Source organism: Artemia franciscana, chromosome 18 (genome assembly GCF_032884065.1).
Source record: "Artemia franciscana chromosome 18, ASM3288406v1, whole genome shotgun sequence".
Taxonomy (NCBI): Eukaryota; Metazoa; Arthropoda; class Branchiopoda; order Anostraca; family Artemiidae; genus Artemia; species Artemia franciscana.
This window is the reverse complement of record NC_088880.1, coordinates 12,816,225-12,838,173: the sequence shown is the minus strand read 5'-3', so window position 1 is coordinate 12,838,173 and position 21,949 is coordinate 12,816,225. Positions and strand designations below refer to the sequence as shown.

The following is a 21,949-nucleotide window of genomic DNA, read 5'->3' as shown; positions in this document are numbered from 1 at the left end:
CAATATGGTTCAAAAAAACTATTTACATATAATTACACCAGTTAGAAAATAAATCCCCAGAAATATTTTTGTTGTTTGAGGTACCTAGGCTTGTTGAGAAGGCTCCTTTAAGGCAAGATTTGATTGCTGTCTTTAAATTGAAAGTTTTTTCTATTCTCATTGTTCACTCAACAATTTATTGTGGGTCACAACTAAATAATTATCAATATCTTTACAACTCAAGCTGATATTGTTAAATGGGTGAATATAACCATCTGCTATTCGATATTAGAAGACGAAATTCTGATTAAGTTTGCACAAAAATAGGACAGGGATATAATAGAGCCTTTTCAGAACAGGCGTGTCAAAAGTACTCAAGTTTGGATAAAAACGTGAAATCCCGAGAAATTTGGCTAAGATAATTCAAAACCCAATATGTGATTATTTTTGAAAAATGAGATTTACAACATTTCCCTAAAAGTAATAGTAATATTGGATTCGTCTACTCTGTGTTCCCCAATCTCATTACCTTCCCAAGATAGGTCTAACTAGAAGTTTTTTTTATTTTTTAAATGTGTTCCTTCCTCTCTTTTCATTCACAGAAACAGTCATTTAATGAATTTTTGGAAAAAAAAGGTTGTGATGTTTCTAAAACTTCGATGAAAGAAGGATGAAAATACCTGCACAAATAATGGATCCTTAATAACTGCCAAAACTTCCCAACAATACCTGCCAAAATCTTCAGCTTTTGGTTCTCCTGTCAAGTTTATGCTATATAACAACGCCTTTTGGGATACCACCTATGCAACAAGCACTGAAACAACCTCAAAAAGAAAGCTCCAATGCTGAGATTTTCCGCCAAGCAGAACCAGTTGCAAGCCGTCCTAGCCAAGTGGTTAGTGCTCCAGACTTGAAATCCTGAGGTCAGGGGTTCGACGCCTGTTGTTGCTGGTTATTTAGTTTGGAACGGGGTTCGACGGTGTGACTCTGTAAACTCAGATAGAGTCGACCCAGCTCTAAATGAGTACCTAGAAAAATCTGGGGGGAAAACACGAGAAGTGTCGGATGATTTGCTACCCACTATGCATTGCACTTCTAGCCAAACTTCTAACCTTTGCAGCGAAGACCAATGGTCATCATGTGAAAAAGGTAAAAGAATTTTTTGAAAGAAAAATTCAAACCTTGATCTTTCAAGAAAAATTGGTAATCTTAATTGAGCAACAGCCATCTGTAACAAGTTTAGTTATAGTAAAAGAACTCTTTGCCTAATGTTACTCTTATATAGAGTTCTTCAAGTCATTAAATGTGACTCAGCAAGGGCATGCTACTACATTAAGTCTATTTTGCAATTATTGGTGGGTCCACAGGAAGACATTGATTCTTTATTTACCATGCTGTATGCAAATATTGAAGACTCTTCAAAGAGTCTGGACATTGGATTGAAATTTTCAAGACTTTTTCGCCATTGAAAAAAACCATTCCCCAAAAGAAGCATAAAAATTTTCCATTGAATTTATTGGCTTATTCACATCTGAACTGAAAGAGAACATCTGAAATATGTCGGAAGCGGAAATTAGTTGGACTATTCATTTTTACAAGGATTTTCTGACATAGTCCAGATAATATAAGCTAAGAGCTCTTACCTTGGAGGGCAAAATGGCAGAGCATCGACCACAAACAAAAACCAATGATTTTGTGACATTTAAATGTCTTTTTTGTTTTTACTTCAATACAAACAAACCATTTTTATTATATATGTTGCCTAATTCTATGATTAGGTTTTCATTGGGTGTCACCTATACCCACCCTGGAACTAATTTCCTAAATACAGCCTCATCACACCATTATTTTTTTCTGATGCCTGCACTTTGAATACAAAGTAACATGAAACAAACTAGAGATGTAGTTACAGGTACTTACAATAAGAGTCTGCCGCTGCAAATTTATTCCTGTTAGACTTAGAATCTGCTGACATCTGAAAATGAAATGTAATGTGTAAATTCAAAAGAAAGTGCAAATATACAAATGGTGTCTACAATTAGTCTAGCCTACTTGTATCCATATCTCTTGACTTGGTGACCTTACATTGAAAACAATTATTATCTGAACCAAATACTATATGTAAGGATGTCTTAGCTGATCTATTAATGGATATAGTATAGGACTAAAGAGAACACCAAATAAATTTCTCCAGTATTTTTTTCTATTGTGTGTCATGTCAATTATGATATTGTTGGTCTGGTATGAATTGTTAACAGGATTTGATTGTGATATTGTATGGTATATTCGTTATGATATTATTGTGTTAGTTTTTTCTTTCTATTACTCCACAGTGACATTATCTATGTTCATTTGTGGGTTACAATTAAATAAATAAGTAATAATAACAAAGATGCCAATTGCAAAAAAAGGCTATAGTATTTAGAAATCCCATTTTCGTGTGCCTGCTAAATGTAATTCCACAATTAGTGTTAAATAGTGCCTTTAACCATGACAAAATGTTACAAAAATTGAGACATGACTTATTTATTTAGTGGAAGGTGCCAATTTGTACTTCTGCATTTGGAACACAGTTCTCAAGTATCTCTTAGGCTACTTGCTAAATAATTTTTTTTCATTTTTACAAGATCAACACTAGGTATAAGAGCACCAGGAAATATAGTAAATACAGTAACTACACCTACATTTATTTGTCAGTTTGACACTGATTATTTCGTTGCACATAATTTTTTTAGACATGGAATGATCTTGAATTAGATGCAACAAAACAATATTCGAATTTATAAAATGATTATTGAGGGCAGTTTTAATTCTATTTAACCGTTTTATTCCATTTTGATCATAAAATCTGGGTTTAACTGGCTTTAATTTACGTGTCATTTTTTGTTTTATTTTCTGCACTCTATTTCCCAAGTTAGTTTTTTGATACATAGGCTGTTTAGGTGACTGAATAGAGAGCTTTATAACAGTCAGTATTGACTTAACAATACTAGTATTTAATAATTTAGTATTAAGATAGTATTTGCTGTCCCGCCTTAAACCTGAAGCCAACCAAATAGCATGAGATTTTCTCACTAAAAATTGCTTTAATTGTCAGATAACTAGATCTAAGCTGACAACGTGAGATACTGTAGCAACTTCTTGTGGATTTTGCAAGTCTACAAGTGTATTGGGAGCAATGCTTTGATTTTGTTTCTTTGCTATGGATTCAACACACTACACTTTTAAAACAATACTTCCTAGGAGTAGTTTTTCTTTTAAACAAGAGCTAAGAGCTCATATGGCACTTGTGACGAGGCGAGAAGAGCTAAGAGCCAAGAGATCATATGGTATGAGCTCTAACAAAATTCTATAAATCAATAGATTGATTTAAAAAGGAAAATAAGAGGCTTAATGCCGGCCAGGATTTAAAATAAGAGCTCTGAGTCACGATGTCCTTCTAAATATGAAAATTCATTAAGATCCAATCACCCACTCGTAAGTTATAAATACCAAACTTTTTCTTATTTTTCCTCTCCCTTTAGCCCCCCAGATGGTCGAATCTGGGAAAACGACTTTATCAAGTCAAATTGTGCAGCTCCCTGACACGCCTACCAATTTTCATCGTCGTAGCACGTCCAGAAGCACAAAACTCGCCAAATCACTGAACCCCTGCCCCCAACTCCCCCAAAGACAGCGAATCCAGTACGATTCTGTCAATCACGTATCAAGGACATTTGTTTATTCTATCCACCAAGCTTCATCCCGATTCCTCCACTCCAAGTGTTTTTCCAAGATTTCCCCTCCAACTCCCCACAATGTCAAAAGATCTGGTCGGGATTTGAAATAAGAGCTCTGAGACATGAATTTCTCCTAAAAATCAAATTTCATTAAGATCCGATCATCTATTCGTAAGATAAAAATACCCCAATTTTCACGTTTTCCAAGAATTCCGGTTTCCCCCTCCAACTCCCCCCAATGTCACAGGAGCTGGTCGGAATTTAAAATTAGAACTTTAAAGCACAAGATCCTATTAGAACTACCAGTCGATGGGCTAGCCTCGCCAGCACAGTTTCTGATGAGCCGACAACTCAGATCCGTCTTACCCGTTCTTCCCAGAGACTTAAATTCCAAGATCATCCCACCCTCATCTTTCCAACAAGCCAGAGAAAGACAACAGAAACTACAAACGGAGTCGTATAATAGACACTCAAAGGACCTAAAACCACTGCTAAAGGATCAGACTGTGTGGGTGAAGCTCGACCACAATGCTAGGTGGCAGAAAGCACTGATACTGAAAAAATACGAATATGCACCATGATCCTACATTCTTCAAACAGAGAATGGAAAGGTCTACAGACAGAACAGGCGACAGATCAGAGAGAGAAACCAAAGTATGTCCACCGAGCCGCATTTTGAAGCAACGTCCCCAGAACCCAATATACCTGGAGATCAACCCCATGTATCTCCTCAAGCCCAAATAAGAATTGAACATCCACATAGCGTCCCGTCAAGTCCCACAAATTTCCCAACGCCACCTCGTGCTACAACTGCACCCGCCGAAAGATTCGCTACCCCACTAGCAGATGCTGCCACTACAGAGTCTCCTTCATGATCCCCTTCGCACCTAACCCAACGAACAAGACAGCCGCTACGCGGCACCACGCGTTCTGGGCGAATTACAAAGCCACCCACCAGGCTCAACCTTTGATGTTATCAACAAAAGAAGGAGGATGCAGAGTATTGACTTGCTGTGCTTGAAGCTCTGCTTATTAACGTGCATTGTCTGTGCTTATAATTATTTGCTTGCTTATATATGTTTTTTTGTTGTAGGTGCTTGCTTGGGTTTCCATTAAACCATTAAAATAAACCGAAGATATTGCATAACTATTCTAAGAAAGTATGTGGATAATGGGGCGAACGAATTATTGCATGTTTTATGCAGTTTCAGATTTTGCTCCAATTCCAATTTGAGTTTGGTGCCTCTTTGCTTGCCAGCTTGAATGGAGCTTCCAATACAAAAGCAGAATCATGGCTCAAAGAACAGAAATATTGATGGATTATCATCAGATTGTCCTCTTTGACAAATACTATGAAACTCCACTTCAGCTCCCACACTGTAGGGTTTGACTGAAGGACATGTGAAGACTATCTTTTCTGGCTCTAGGCAAGAATGCAATGCAGCTTCCCATAGTGTAATGTTAAATAGTACTTTTCAATCATGTTGGAGCTCCAAACTCTCCATAAAAACCATAGAGATTTGACCCTTACCACTTTCTTATAATTAACTAAAATCAGCATCATAAGCAAGGAAGAGCAGGAGTAAAGAAAAGTGGTTGATTCCACAACACAATTAATTTAGTGAAAATGAAGAGTTTACAAACAACTTGAGCTTTTTTCTAAATTTTTTAAGAAAGGACAGAGGCTAAAACAATTTATGTGAAAATGTAAAATAGACTCAAAACATAACAACCGCAATAATTGGTTCTCACCCTCTTTTATACTTGAGAATAGAACATTATTCACAATGTAGCTGAAGTCCAAGAGCTAACTTTTAAAGATAGCATAACTAAATGTTTAAAATGTAAAAAAAAAATGCATTTTCAGAGTACAACTTTTCCAAATGATGAAGGGGGACCTAGATTAATGGGTTTTGACAATTTACTAGGTAGCCAAGCACATTGTGCAGTGATAATAAAACATATTCTTCTGAGGTACAAACATGGCTTCCATGTCTACTGAACTCAAACCTAAACTTTATAATGATTTTTTAGAGGACCAATTGGACCTGTGTTTAACCATATCAAAATAAGGGAGAAAAGCAATTAATTGGTCTCCTCACTTAGAACCTATACTTTAACACAATATATTCTGGAATATGTCCAGGACAGCATTAAAATATTTTTTAGATTGACCATCTCTATCTCTTTTCAGGGGTACCAAGAACCTATTCTTTCTTTGCAATAACACTATTCAAAAACAGGTTTTAACTTATAGTTCACTAAAGTTGAAGAAAGATAAGTATTGTAAAGTACAAATGCTGGAGATTTCCAAAATATATAAGCAATGCTAGTGTCATGCCATTAATACCTTAATTTCTAATAATCCAAAGGCAGATCTTTTCAGTGAACCACCAACTAAATACCACTAATGACTACAAAAAACTGCTGATGACTGATAATTAACTTATAGTAAGAATACCAATAAGGTAGTACTGGTGAAATAGCAGCCTGCCTGTAACAGGTATATTACCTTGTTTTAAAAAGTGACTGCAAGGTGAAAGTTCAGTTTAGGGTAAAAAGTGGTGATATGAGGATAAAACTATCTTTCTACGCTTATATTCAACCTTTAAGTCTACTTGCAAAGATGTTATTGACCTGGCACAAAATATGTCTAAGCTAGTGCAAATTCAGTGCCATAGAGGGGGACTAAGGTTGGATATTAAAGCCATTTTCCTGAACCCTAATTTTGTATTTAATTTTAATTAAGAAAAATTAATTTTATATTATAATTGCACATTTTGTAGTGAGCTTGAAAAATTCTGCCATTTTTGTAAGATTCTGCTGAATCTGAAAATTTATTGCATGCATTTAAAATTGAGTTTTTTCAATTCAAGCTTGCTTAAGTTTTTCTTGTACACACTTTTTATTTGTTAGACATATCGTAAGATAAAATTTTGACAAACGTCATTATTTTCTTTGCTTGATTGATTCCTAGAAGATTTATATGGGCTATTCCTTCATATACCTAAGTAAAAATTGCACCAAACCTATAAGGGGAATAATAATTTTCCCTCCCTGCATGTTCTATGCCTATGTTTATGGGACAATCTGATATTATTCATAGGCCTTTGAGTAAGGTTCTAATTCAATGGCCCTTTTGTTTATTAAATTTATAGGTAAGGGACCTTATGCTGTCTTGAGGGGCAGTTAAGTGAATGGGACTTTTGGATATGGATCAAGAGCCTAAATTATGCTAAACCAAAGGAGTAACTCTTGAAAATATGTCTATGGCAGGTAAAAAGAAAAAAAGGAACAAGAACAATAAAGAGATATACTATCAGTATACAACAAGGCATCCACAGTGTTGGCAAAGGGGAGAAATTCAAACCATAATAGTTCCAAAAGGAAAGAATATAAAATCAAAAGAGTAAAGCTGAAAAAATAAAAGTAATATATACTACAGCTACCACTCCCTATAAAGATCAATGAAGCAAAACATACAATAAATGAGCTAGTTCACTCACATGCCAAGCATACTAAAACACAGTGAATTTGCTTGGAAGCTCCTGTCTCTATTCCTTATCTATTTCTAAAATTAGAAGATAGTCTTACCTGTCTTAGCTTTTAGCACAAAGATAAACATATTCCTTAATTTTGATTCAAGGTTTTTTCCTAATTTAAAGAATATTTTGATAAACTTAGGGATGTTTTGACTAACTTGTTAGCTAAACAATGAACATACCCCTCAATATACTTTTTAAGGTTCTTTCCAAATATTTGAATTGATACCATTATAATGAAACAATAAAGAAACTTTAATCCCTCTCATTCAAAAATACATAAGGCCAGGTTGAATAATTACAAGGGACTGCTGGGCAGCATACTCTAGTCTGTTATAACTCTGCTCTACTCACTGCCAAATAAATCACTCCAACAACTTTGTTGACCCTGAGGATGTGACCATCCACACCCAATGTATTGAGAGGCTATGGTGCTTTCTGAAGAAAAATTGCCAGGTTGGGGACAAGGAGTCTAGCAGTACATTGCTAGATTCCTCTTCCTTGCAACCTATGAGCCAGAATAGCACCTGCATTATTTTTTTATTGAAGCTAAAAAGCTTTAACCCCATGGGTCAGAGCCCTCACCTTCTAGAATAGAGGAGGCTGAAGCCAACCAAGGAGTATATTCTGATGAGGATTCACATGAAGGGGATATCCAGCTGGTTTAAATTTCCAAGATTGTTTAACCGTAATAATAAAGGTATTATTCTTTTTTCACTTTTAAAATTATTGTTTCATTTTTTTTTCCGTTTTTCTGTTTTCATGAAAAATATTCAAGGTTTTTCTGCTTGCATGAAAAACATTCAAAGTTTTTCTGTTTTTCTGTATTAACTATCATAATGTTGGACAAATTTTGGCACTGAGAAAACATAGTATAATATTTTGTCAAAAATACATACTTTAATTGAATATTCAGAGTCAAGGAAGAAGAAAACAGCACAATATTGTACAATTTATTTATTTATTTATCCAACTTAATTGTGGCAAATCAGTGCTTGTGGATTATATATCAATAAAAAATCGATTTATAATGAAACAATAATTTTGAAACCAATGTTTTAAGCCTTTTCATATGCAAAAACTAGAAATATTTTGGTCATTTTCAAGAGTTCAAAAAGGGCTTGAATTTGAATTTGCAATAGGCTAGGAGCAAATATTATATTTGTAAAGATCTTAAAAAATGCATCAAGAGGTATGTTTACTTTATTCATAAGTCAATAATCTGAACACCAAAAAATTTACCAAAACTTGGATCTTTAAGCTTGAATAAATTTACCAAAACTTGGATCTTTAAGCTTGAATAAAACTGTTGTCTATGTAGTGAATGAAAAACAATAGGACTAGCAGTAGTGTATCTTCATCCAAATCCTAGCAGGCAAATTTGGAGCCAATTTTCCCAAATCAAGTGAAATTGACAGTGAAAATTAAAATTCTATCTTAGTGACTTTTGGTTATCTTGGAAAGGGGTTAGGTTAAGAAAATGAAACTTTTGGGGAGGGGTCTACAGGCTAAAGTATATCCCAGGAAGGGATTTTAAAGTACCCACCTCTACTCCTTCTCCCTTTAGATGGCCCTGAAATTTGCCTACATGACCTATTTAAATTTTTACAAAACAACATTTTACCTCAATTTTTGGTAAAATTCTAGTTAATTGACTTCTTGTTATCTCAGAAAGGGTTGTGGATAGGAAAATGAAACTTTCAGAGATAAATCTAAAGACTAAAGTATGTCCTGGGAAGGTATTTTGAAGCAACTACCTCTACTCCTTCTCCCTCTAGAGGGCCCTGACCTTTAAAAATGTGTGCTATAAAAGTGAAACCTTGCAAAATATATCTTCTGCTTAATTGAAGTACAACAAAATTGTTTTCAGCTTCATAACTTTGCTCAATTCCATCTTATAAGGTTTTAAAGATATGCAAATACATTTCCTAAATTTTGAAAAAACATTGATATGGCTCAAAATTCTACTTAAATAACAGGAATTGCACTTTCAGAACTAAAGGCAGATAAAAAGCAGCCAATAACTGAAAATTAAGATAAAATGTTGTTTTGTCAAAATTTCAATAGGTATAGACCTGTCATGTAGGCAAACTTCAGGGCCCTCTAGAGGGAGAAGGAGTGGAGGTGGGTACTTTGAAATACCTTCCCAGGACATACTTTAGCCTGTAGAACCATCCCTGAAAGTTTCATTTCCCTGACCAAAACCCTTTCTGAGATAGCAAGAAGTCAATTAACTAGAATTTTACCCAATTTTCAGATACCAGTTGCTTTTTCTCTGCCTTTAGTTTTGAAAATGCAATTCTTGTTATTTGAGTAGAATTCTGAGCCATATCAATGGTTTTTTTTTCAAAATTTGGGAAATGTATTTGCATATCTTTAAAACCTTATAAATTGGGATTGAGCAAATTTGTGAAGCTGAAAACAATTTTGTTGTGCTTAATCCAAGCAGAAGATCTATTTTGCAAGGTTTCACTTTTATAACACACATATTTTTAAAGGTCATCAAAGGTCAGGACCCTCTAGAAGGAGAGGAAGGGGAGGTAAGTACTTCAAAATACCTTCCAATGACATACTTTAGCCTTTAGACCCATCCCTGAAAGTTTCAGTTTCCTAACCTAACCCTTTTCCAAGATAACCAAAAGTCACTAAACTAGAATTTTACCAAAAATGTCCTGTATAGTATGATGAAGGCAAAGGTATACAAACAAAAACTGATCTGTTTCTGTTGATGCTTGAACTATGTAGGATAGACCTATCCTAATTTAGACAAGATTTTAGAAGACCTAAGTTTCAACAGCTGGGGGGATTCAGGTCCGGGCGGCAGTTACTCCCCCTTTTCAAATAGCAAATTAAGCCCCTGAAGAATAGGAAAGCCAAAATTATGAGGTTTTGGAGCCAGTCCTGAGTCATATTGCCTTGACTCAATTACTCTGGAAAATATCAAAAAGCACCTTGTCTAAAATTTAAACCATTTTTTGAAACAGCTATTTTTAGAGGATATTAACTTACAGTTTATAAGGTCGGGTAGATTTTTCAGTTTTCATATTTTATCATAGACATGTGGTAAATATTTGGATTTTCTGCTAGGAACCAGTTCGGTTGCCAGAGGACGACAAAAGTTTGTAGCGTCCGAACAAATTATAAAAATATCTACTAATACAAATTTCGTTAAAAAATAAAAAAAATGTCTCCTCCGGATTTTAAGAAATACCTTCATTTTCTAGTATTGTCAATAAAAAAATTTGCATCCCACCTAATCTTTTCATAATTTTCATGAACTGGAAGCTTTTTTGCTTTTGCAGCAGGAATAGCAATGTATTAAGAAAATCTGAGCTTAGACCCTGTGTAACTTGTTTTGTTTTTTTATTCAAATAATTTTGAATGACTGTTTGTTTCTGCTCAAGAACAATAAAATAAATAGCCGAGCCATTAAACTGGTCTTCATTCAACTTGTTAAAGCAAAATCCCAGAGAATGTGAAGGAATGAAACAAATCAGGTGTATGTGCATAGGGCGTATTTGGTCAAGTGCACCTTAATTCGTTTAAAAGTGCACCTTAACTCTTTTCAAGATTGTCATTGTTTAAGATGTATTTTAGCATACCTTGTAATAAAAAGGCAAAGAACAATTTTACGTAGTTTAAAATTAGGTTTTTATTCAGATATAACACGCAAATCTCCTGCACTTAGCTTCTACGAAAATGTTTCCACTCTGTGTTTAAAGTGTCAAGAGTGACATGAGAGAAGTATAGTTTGAGCATCTTAAAGAGAAATAAAAATAATTTACTGCCCCGTACTTTGCGACACTTGGAGAACGACTGTCAATTAGATCTAAAAAAGAGTCTTTAGAGTTGATTCGCAACTGTATCTCGGTTTGGAGCTTGATATAAAACGCTAAACAGCTGCGTTTTTACCTTTAACACTTGGCGCTCCTCGATTTTGTCCTTTTCAATACTTTTAAGCTCGTATTCTATATTCAAAAATGAGCTGGAAATGCTGAACCCAAATGCATAGCTTCTATACATATGAAATTTTAAGGATTCGAAAAATCAATCGAAAACGAACAGATTTTTCCAGGTTTCAGTTCACTTTTGTTAATGAAATTAGCTCCTATTTCTTGAAGAAGAGACAAAACACTAAACTCTAAAAAAATTTTACTTTTCGATTGACCAGACCCAAATAAAGATTGACAGCACTTTTGTCATTTCCCTCTAATAATGATGTCTTAAAAAATTCGGAGAGAACTACCCATCGTTCAGTCAAGTGGTCAGCAACTAATTGAAATACTAACCATCTTGTGGTACATGGATAGAGCAGTTGATGTTCCGCAACTTGTAGAAAATTTTTAAATTCTTCCAGTTCTGCTCGTCACTCTGCACTTTACGTAATATAATTACATATGTCAAGATGGATTGGCACGATGTTAGGTGGAAGCATATCCAAATATAATCGAAAACAGGACTGCTTTTTCATTGAATAACTTATGAACAAGTGTCTCCAGATAATTTGCAGCGGCATCGTAAACTTTAGAAGGAGTAAGAAAACCTTACTTTAATACATCTAAATGGAAGACAAAATACCCACTAATAATCACTAAGAACTTAAATTCATTCCTGTCATTACTTCATTACCTACATCGACTAGAATTAAGAATTTCACTCTTTTAAGCTTTGGCTATTATTTAGTCTCTCGAAGACAAAAAGGGCAATCAGATTTTGCTTAAACCATTTGTGTTGGTTCATGGGCTCTCAATAAGTCTAAAAGTTTGAGAGGCAACAGTATGAGCTTTAAAGACATTAGGTAACGTGTCAATAATGCTTATCCATTGCTTATTTGACCCAATCCTTGCAGCAAGCACCAATTTTTAACTTAATAACTTTATCTTTAAGCAGCAACTTTTATTTGATTTACTATTCAAAACTAATCTATTGTTCTCCACAACTTTACTTCATTGTCAGTGCTCTTAAGATTTTGTTTATAAAATTTAATTTCAGCATGCCTACGAAAATGAGTGATGCCCCCAAATACTTTTCTTCTGGCAGCATTTGCAGCAAGTGTTTACGTCAATACCGGGCAAACACCTTTCTATCCAAACGGTAAGATATTCAGGCGCAAACTACTTCTCCCTAAATTTCTTTCTTTGAAGATATTTCTTTTAAACCAAAACGTAGTATAGATGATACCAATTCATTATCTATTTTAATAATTTGTTTTTCAAAGTTGAAATCGGACCCAACTTTAAAATTTTCTTCACTAATGCATACATGAGAAGTAGATGGTTTTGGGGTCAAAAGTACCGATGACTCCCCCTGGCAGACTTGCAGGGTCCATATCTAACACTTTGTCCCTTTTTCGCGCCACCTGGCCAAAAATAGGTGGATTCGTTGATAAGCCTCATTCAAGGGATTGTAGATTGGGTTTTGAGCCTTACCTCACTTCATAATGTCGAATATCCATTACCAATAGAATTTTCTTGGCTTTTTGAAAGAAAATGCAACTAGTACTAAGAACTCACTGCAGCATCAAGCCGCTTGATGCCAACACAGCTACGTCTGCTCTTCCTCCATCCCAATATACTCAAAGAGTATAAATCCCTCTTTACACCATCCCAGGAAGTTCCTATTTTCTTTATATCTTTCTTTATGACATCCTTCCACCACAGACGAGGACGACCTGCTTTCTGTTTACCCTTAGACGGTTGGCCGAAAAACAAAATCTTCGGCAGCCTGTCATCCTTCATCCGCAGAACGTGCCCTAATCATCTCAACCTTTCATTCATTATAGCCCTAAAAAGCGGGATTGAACCACAATTTTCTCATAGCCCACTGTTTGAAATACTGTCAGTCAGCCGGGTCCACAGAACAATCCTTAGGCAATTTCTCTCGAAAACATCTAGTAAATCTTCATCCGATTTTCGGAGCGTCCATGCTTCAGCGCCATGTTTGACCACTGTCATCACTGTACCTTCCAATATTCTAATCTTGGTTTGCAGAAATATCTTCCTATTCTTCCGAACTTTTTTAACTGTAAAAAAAACAACCTGAGCCTTGTTTATACTACTTTTAACATCTTCACTACTCCCACAATCTTTACTAATAACACTACCAAGGTATGTTAAGCTGTCCACCTGATCAGTCTTTTTGTTACCCAACGTCACCTTTTCATCTTTACTTATTCCTCGCCTTAGTGACTTTGTCTTCTTAACATTAATTTTTAAACCTATTCTAGCACCTTGAACTCGCAAAACCTCTAAAAGTTCATTCATTTTGCTCACACTTTCATTTAGGATGCTTAAATCATCAGCATAATCTAAGTCCAGGAAAGTTTTTCCTCTCCATTTGATTCTGTGGTCTCCCATTGGCTTTCCTGTGCTCCTTAAGACAAAGTCCATCAAAATGATCCATATATAGGGAGATAGAACATAACCCGGCTTAACTCCTGATATAATACAAAACCAGCTGCTTGCCTCATTTCCTACCTTAACCGCAGCAGTGTTATTCTCGTACATACCACTAATCACTTTAGTGTATTTTTCTGGTATACCATGCTAGGTTAAGACCTTTGCTAAGGCTCTTCTATCAACAGAATCGAACGCTTGCTTATAATGTATAAAAATGAGAATAAAGGGCGTTTGAAAACTAAGGCACTTCTCAATTATTAACCTAAGAGTGAAAATTTGGCTGACATATTCTCTACCTTTTCTAAAACCACACTATTCTTCTCTTAAAACTTTGTCTACAGCATCTCTCAGTCTAAAACGTATCATGTTACTAAGTAATTTGCTACCTAGAGAGACCAGACTACTACATCGATAATTTCGTCACTCACTTCATTACCTTTCTTATTCAGTGGTAGATTTATGGTTTTCATAAAATCGTTTGATGCTTCCCCTTTTTCAAAAATCATATTCTTAATCTTTAGTAACTTATTACTAATTTCAGAGCCACCATATTTAAGAAACTCATTTACCACACAATCGGCACCTGGGTGGTTGTTATATTTTTTAATTCCTTTTAGTAATGTCGCTGATACTTCTTCACAAAACAAGTCTTCCTTCACATCCAAGGTATCACAAACTTTTTAATTTTCCTCTATATCTTTTCCTGCAAGTGTATAAAGGGCTGAATACCCCTTGAGGACTCACGCTGCAAAAAAAACGCATTTTTTTGCAAATTTTATTTTCTACCTTGCTTTTTTGACAAAAGAAGTGCTGCATATTTCTATATTCGCTACTTTCGAACGTAGATCTGTGTAGTTTCTACTGCTTGTTTTTGTACCTAGGTACCCAACAATTTGGGAAAATTTCATAAAATATGGTAAAACCTCAACTCAAGAACTAAATTTTAGTGATTTGCCCTTTCCTTTCTACCAAATTTGCATGTGATCTTCTATATAACTGACCCAGGTTTTGCCTTTTCGAATGCCAAAGAATGCCGAATATAAACTGAGGCACCCTCACCGGGGGCCATAAATACAGATGAAAGAGAAAGAAGGCCCCTCAAATGTACACTCAACAGGGCTCACTGGCGTGTCTACAAGTCCCATGAGTTACAAACCTTCTCCACTTAATGGGTTAAAGATAATTTCTTGAACCACAATGGCCTTCCATAACATAAGGAAAACGATCAAAAATGGGGTTTTTAAAGGCCAAATGAAAATACTGAAGAAAACAGAGAAAGCGAATATTTCGAAAGATCAGAGCGCTGAAGTAGAGAGGCGGTTGTGTGAGAGGCCGTGTGTTCCCCGGAGAGACCCTCCAACAAGGTTGACCCTAGTTTGGCACTGTGTAGTGACATGCATGCTCTGAGAGGTGTAGCATAAATGGGAGACAGTAACAGCGGCAGTCAAAGGGGTAAAATTAACTTTGACTGGATGCCCACTTAATTTGAAAATCTGTCTTGGATTTTTCTACAATTGGCCATGACTTTGACTTTTCCCACAACTATTCCCTATTTTGTTAATTCAAAAAACACGGATGCGTGTTTTTTTCCTGAGGTGATCGTATGGACCCAAAGGCCCTAGAATATCGGAAAAGGGCTCATTCAAAAGGAAATTAAAAGTTCTAGTTCCTTTTTTAAGTGACCAAAAAGATTGGAGAGTGACTAGGCCGCCTGCCATATCCCTTTTTCCCAAAATCGTCCAATTAAATTTTGAGATAGCTATTTAGTTCAGCATAGTTAAAAGGCCGAATAACTTCACCTTTGGAGAAAACTTGTCACCCATATCACCCTGGGAGAGTTTTTGAAATATTAGGAAGTATGCTTACATTTTATGGTGGGAGGGGGTGAATTTTCTGCAAGGAGGAATTTACACGGGAAAATGTTCTATGGGGAGGAAAGACTCTGGGGTCAACTTGTCAGGGAAAATTTCACACTGGGGTAATTAGCCGGAATTCCTGTATGAAATCCTATTTATTTGTCTTACTTTCTCTTTACCGACTCTATTTTATGCGTGGAGATTTTAAGGGTAGCTGTCCAGGGCTAAATTTTCGCCGGGATTGAATTGTCTGGAGGATTTTTGGATCAGAGATTTTTCATCAATTTTTTTATTTGATTAGGCTTACTAATAAAAATGAGTGGTATATTTACACTATTTGGAATTGATAGTGAAGCGGGCAGCAGAAATGATACAAAAACAAGATTACCAAAAAGTAGCAGTAGAAATTACAAGAGGATGTCGACTAAGCCTTGAATGGGACGAGATGTATGCAAGATATGTGATATCGTTGAGAGAATTCGAATTGGAGGAGCTGTTATGTTTTGCAGAATAACTTAATATACTGCATATGAATAGACTTCAAGCTTCTTTAAATGCAATAGTGGAATATATTGAGGACAATAACTTGAATCGATGTGTGAAAAAATGAGTGATATATTGCTGTAATTATGAAATAAAAACTATTCTAAATAAAAAACGTTTTTCTTGTTACATATTCTTAGTAGGTTACCGTTCCTCTTTCTAGGGATAATCCCGAAGTAGAAATAATTTTTGGATTTGTTAGTCCAAACATTATTTTTGAACCTAACACTGTCAGAGTGTTAGGATTGAAAAATGGATTGATTTATGAAACAGAATATCATGCGGAATCTTGTGATTTTGGAAAAATGACTGAAACTAAATGATCGTTTTCAAAAGTTATCAGTGCAAAAGAAAATATTCTCTCAAAGAATGCTTGATGGTATTATGAAAGATGAATCTCCGACTTTGAATTATTGTATAACGCATATGAGTCGTGACCCAAACGCATTTACTCAATTTACTGAAAAACTAATCGAAACAAAACAAAATGTTATTGTGGATTCGCTTTTCAACACTGTCTCAAAAATCCAACGATAATTTAAGATTCTATCCAAATGATTTTTTATAAGAACAATAAATAAGTCGACAATTTAGAAAATCCTATGTAAACAGATTCAGTTAATCTAAATTGTGATGTATCACAATTAATCCTCCTCTTTCTCTAGAAAAGAACACTCTCTTTATCAACCCTAAGTCAGTTTCTGTTTGGCAGTGAGAGAGTCAACAGTGAAAAAATGTTCTATACATGTCCACTATGCATGTATACACTGGGCAGCTGGTCATCATGTAATAGTTGCACAATGACTGACGAGTATAATGAAAAGTGTAAGTTATGCCACCCTGTAAATTACATAGAGGATATACAGTATAAACTAAAGATTGCAATTCCTGTCCTAAAGAGATTTTTGAATCTCACACTAGAGGATTCCTATGCTTTAATCGTCACTATGATAAATGTGATTAGTGGGAGAATACCTATCTAATATGACTAGAAAAAAACCGAAATGAGATTTTAGTTTGCTTCTAAGACACTGGTATCGTCGTGGTTTCATAGTGTTTGAGGAGGAAGAATGAGGTCTACGCTTCAACTATTGGAATGAGAAGAGAATCTGGTTTCTATGTCATCGTTGTACAGACAATGGTTACTATTTTTATAAGCCTACTGACTTTAATTTGGCTGTTACAGAAAGTGATTCTCCATTTGAAAACACTGCAAATGACATTACTTCAAATAAGCAAATTAAAACACGTGAATTCTACAATACGGGGGAAAAACATCATTGACTTCGGAAAGAGATACAATAAGAGGGAAGTTACATTGTACGGTAGAAACTGTGACCCTGACTTTGTTCATCATGATCAATACACAGTGAATTCGGATGGTCTACTCCCATTAGTTGTTCTCGACAGCTACCTATGCGCAGAAGAAGAAATCTAAAGAGGAGAAAAAAGATATTTTTAATGTATATATACAGTTTTATTAATAAGAAAATTAACAAACATTTTTACATCATTTTATTCGTGGGATATTGAAATCAATATTATACAGGTATGAAAGAGTATTTTCCACGAGGAAGTCATTCAGGCCAGGTTTGTCCACGTAAATGCTGAGTATTTCATTGTAAGTATTCATTGTAACAGTTCAAATTCATTGTAAAATTCATTGTAACAGTGAATGAAAACTGCAGATTTTATTCATCAAATCCTGCATTCTCTTCTGGTTTTGAATAGTATTTTTCCCACTACTTTTAATAAAGTTGATGAAGTGCGGAGTGTAGAATACATATGGTAAACCACGAGGATTAGAAAATTCTATATTCTTACCTGTTTGAAAGATGCATAACCAATGACCCTTTTTTACGTTCGATGAACTGCTATTAACAATGGTATGGTTAAAGTGCCTTGGTAGAACACCACCTTCGAGAGTAATTTCCCAGTAAGTTTTGGCTACTATGGAGACCGGTCGCTCCTTACTACAGTTCGTTACCACGAACTGTTTGACAATGTCCGTAACCTTAGTTCTTTACAGCGTTTTTCATCAGAGCAAAAGTATGAAAACGCTTGCTTTGAATTGTGCAACTACATCATCTATAGGGTTGTCCGTGATTAAAGCTCTCTAATAACTCTCAATAGACAAATATATCCCGGCACTCCAAAATTTCTAATTTAAGCATACAACCAAGCAACAAATAAACCCTATGGTTACATTTTATTGGATCTAAATCAGAATATACCCGAGGATTTTCGTGTAATGACCGATATTTTTGACAATGAAATTACCGTATATCTTCTAGTGCACAGTAAAAAAAGGTCATTCGTTCCAATCATGACACAGAAGAAACTACATGAAAATGAACATTTATTTTCCGTTCTAAGCAATTCAAAACTCTAACTTAGGACAGCCATACTTAAACATGATATTGACAAAGAATTCATTATTATTATACTTGATCTTTGTTTAAATTTAACAGAGGACAATGTTCAATTGCCAGAATTAGTTAATCAACAGACAAAGCAACATATTTTTATTGTATCTGCCCAGACAAGAATCAATAACAAAGGAGAAGATTTAAAATTTAAAAGAAAACGTCTTCTCCAAGCGGGTGGTACCTTTTTTACAACTTTACTGCCAATAATTACATGGCTTTTAAACAATTTTCTCTAGAAAAATGGTTTAATCACATAATTTAACGCCAATAGAACTCACCCTTTGACAAATGGAACACTTTGAAGACAATCTAAGTAAATTCATTATTGACGAGATTGTTGCCGATTATAAAAAAAAGTACTTATGCTTCAAGATGCACTTCGACGAGTGGATATACATAAACCCTATCCCATAACACTGTTCAATTTAAGTACCATTGATAAAAAGGAAAAGTCTGTTCAAGATTCTGGAACAACAAGAAAAAACAACCAAAAGAAGAAGATTCCTTATTGTTCAATGTTTTTTCAAGTGTTAGAGACCTATTGCCATGCTCATATTGTGAACAAAGTTAAAGACTCTTGAAAGATCTCATGGAAAGTGAACACGTTCAAGTCGATGGTAAAGGCAAACGAATTATAATTCAGGGAAAAAGTTAAATGGTTACGAAGTAAACTTTCCGAAAAGTCTTATTACCAATAAGCGAATTCTAGAGAAATTAATGGAACATAGCAAAGATTTTAAATCAATCTTGGAAATAGTTGAAACAATGTTTTGACACCAATGGTGGTGAAACAAAAGCAAAGGCATACTGATATAAAATCAGTGCCATCATGACGACCTACTTGTACGCAAAAGGGTAGCAGATATTAAACTACGTGTTTGCGTTCAAAATGGCTGGAAGTTTTGAAACGTGTTTATAAAAATACTGATAAAGTGGGAACTCTTATTACCAATAAGCGAATTCTAAAGAACTTAATGGAAAATAGAAGTCTAACAATAAAAGAAGAAGAAGAAGATCTTAATTCCATATTGGAAATACTAGCACGCTTAGCGCTACTAGTTGTAGTAAAAACAATGGTTCGATGACAACAGCAGTGATGAGACAAAAGCGAAGACGTATTAATATCAACCCTTCGCAAGCACCACCCCTCACTAGTATGCAAAAGAGTAGCAGACATGACTCTCAGTGTTTACGTACAAAATGGCTGAAGTTTTGAAACGTGTTTATGAAATTATTGATGAAGTGGGAAGTCTAAGATCCCCCACCACACTTTCTCAAGTAACACGACTTAAAAGAAGGAGAGAATATATACAAAACGAACGAAGTTATACTCTGCAAAGAAATCATAGGGTTAGCGGTAATCATTATGGAAAAACTAGAGTTTTTTTCCCACTTCATATAATGCAAGCAGATCTTATAATTCTAGGTGAGATTCAAAGATGTTACAGTATAACCTACAAACATATTCCACTTGTAATCAGTGTCTTTAGTCGCTATGAAAAGAGGTGAGCAAATTCATACAGCTATAGAAAGTAGTCTTGACCAGGATTGTTATAGAAAAATTAAAACGGATCGAGGTAATGAATTTGTTAATCCACACGTAAAGAAAGTATTGTTGAAATATAATACAATGACTCTATCATAGTCATAGTCCTATAAAGGTGTGCTTTGGCCGAATGATTGATAAGAACTATTCGCCTTTTAATTTCAAGATAGTATACATTGAAAAATGCCGCTTTAAAATCAAATTTAAAATCAACAGTGATCTCTGTCCAACGATGGCCCCCAGGAAGCTCATTAAAGAGATTAGGATATACTTGACACTTTTCTTAAAGTATTCCAGTGAAAAGGTTGTCAAGAAAAATTCAATTTTATTGATAAAGTTCGAATTAATCGAACTACTAACATTTTTGAAAAGGGATTACTTATGGTCCACTAAACTTTTTAATGGGTTGAAAATCCTAGACACTAAACAGTTCGTGGTAACGAACTGTAGTAAGGAGCGACCCGTCTCCATAGTAGCCAAAACTCTATAAAAACGGTATTTTGATTCCAATAGTTCCATGAAGAGAACTGTATTTTAATACTGATTTTAGATACATAAATTCTATCAAGTTTGGTCTTACCCATCAAAAGTTATGATCCTGAGATAATTTGCCTTATTTTAGAGAATAGAGGACACATACCCTAAAGGCATAGAATCTTAACAAAATCACACCATCAGAATCAGAGTATCAGAGAGCCCTAGTGTAGAAGTTTCGTGCTTCTATCTACAAAAATGCGCAATTTTGTATTTTTAGCCAGAAGACAGATCATGGATGCGTGTTTATTTGTTTGTTTGTTTGTTTTTTTCCCGGGGTGATCGCATCGACCCAGTGGTCCTAGAATCTTTTGAGAGGGCTCATTCTAACATAAATGAAAAGTTCATGAAAAGTTCTAATGCCCTTTTTAAGTGAACGAAAAAAATTGGAGGGCACCTAGACCCTCCACGCTAAATTTTTCCCTAAGTCACCGGATTAATATTCTGCGATAGCCATTTATTCAACATAGAGAAAAAGTTATAACTATGTCTTTGGGGACGACTTGCTCCCCCACAGTCGTCATGGGAAGGGCTACAAGTTACAAACTTTGACCACTGCTTACATGTAGTAATGGTTATTGGGAAGTGTAAAGAAGTTTTCACAGGGATTTTGTGGTTGGTGGGGGAGGGTGAGGGGTGAGGATTATGTGGGGGAACTTCCCATGGAGGAATTTATAATGGGAGAAGATAATTTCCATGAATGGGGTGCAGGATTTTCAGGCATTATTTAAAAAAACAATGAAAAAATATGAAAAAGCATTTCAACTGAAAGTAAGGAGCAGCATTAAAACTTAAAACGAACAAAAATTATTACACCTATAAGGGGTTCACAAACTTCTAGTATTTTTATAGTAATTTAAAAAAAAAATTAATTTTTTTAATTTTTCAAAGTATTTTTAGTTATTTCAACTATTTATTCCACGGCCTTCGTCATTCAGGGGTCATTCTTAAGGAATTGGGACAAAGCTTAAGCTTTAGTGTAAAGAGCGAGTTATTGACGAGGGGTTGAACACCCTCATATCTATATATATAAAAATAAGTTGTCTATGAGTGTGTGTGTCGAGTGACGTCATGTTTGTGTGTCGACTGACGTCATATTTGTCGACTGACGAAATTACAGACCGGGACATCAGGACACAAATGACGACCCGGACACCGAGACATAGGGAATATAAATGACGACCGGGACACTCAAAGAGAAAGCGACTGGGACACAAAGAATGTTCGATTAGCAATCACCATCAACAAAGCAACGGGACACAAATGACGACCGGGACACAGGGAATATAAATGACGACCAGGACACTGAAAGAGAAATTACAGACCGGGATACCGGAACACAAATGACGGCCGGGACAAAAATGACGACCGGGACACCGGGACACAGGGAATATAAATGACGA

The 21,949-nt window shown here is 35.2% G+C and overlaps 2 protein-coding genes across 3 annotated transcripts in view; both read right to left on the bottom strand.

Annotated features, from left to right (window-relative positions):
- Positions 1 to 10,351, bottom strand: part of LOC136038633 (transcription initiation factor TFIID subunit 2-like) — an 80,807-nt gene extending 70,456 nt beyond the window's left edge. For both annotated transcript variants that reach the window (XM_065721876.1, XM_065721878.1), the window contains exons 1-2: positions 10,250 to 10,351; positions 1,900 to 1,954 (exon numbers count right to left, since the gene is read on the bottom strand). In XM_065721876.1, the coding sequence (XP_065577948.1) occupies positions 1,900 to 1,954; positions 10,250 to 10,284 (90 nt within the window). In that variant the 5' untranslated portion in view covers positions 10,285 to 10,351. The remainder of the gene's footprint in view (positions 1 to 1,899; positions 1,955 to 10,249) is intronic.
- Positions 1 to 21,949, bottom strand: part of LOC136038634 (lysine-specific histone demethylase 1A-like) — a gene marked incomplete at its 3' end in the record, with an annotated part of 406,525 nt that overhangs the window by 173,429 nt on the left and 211,147 nt on the right.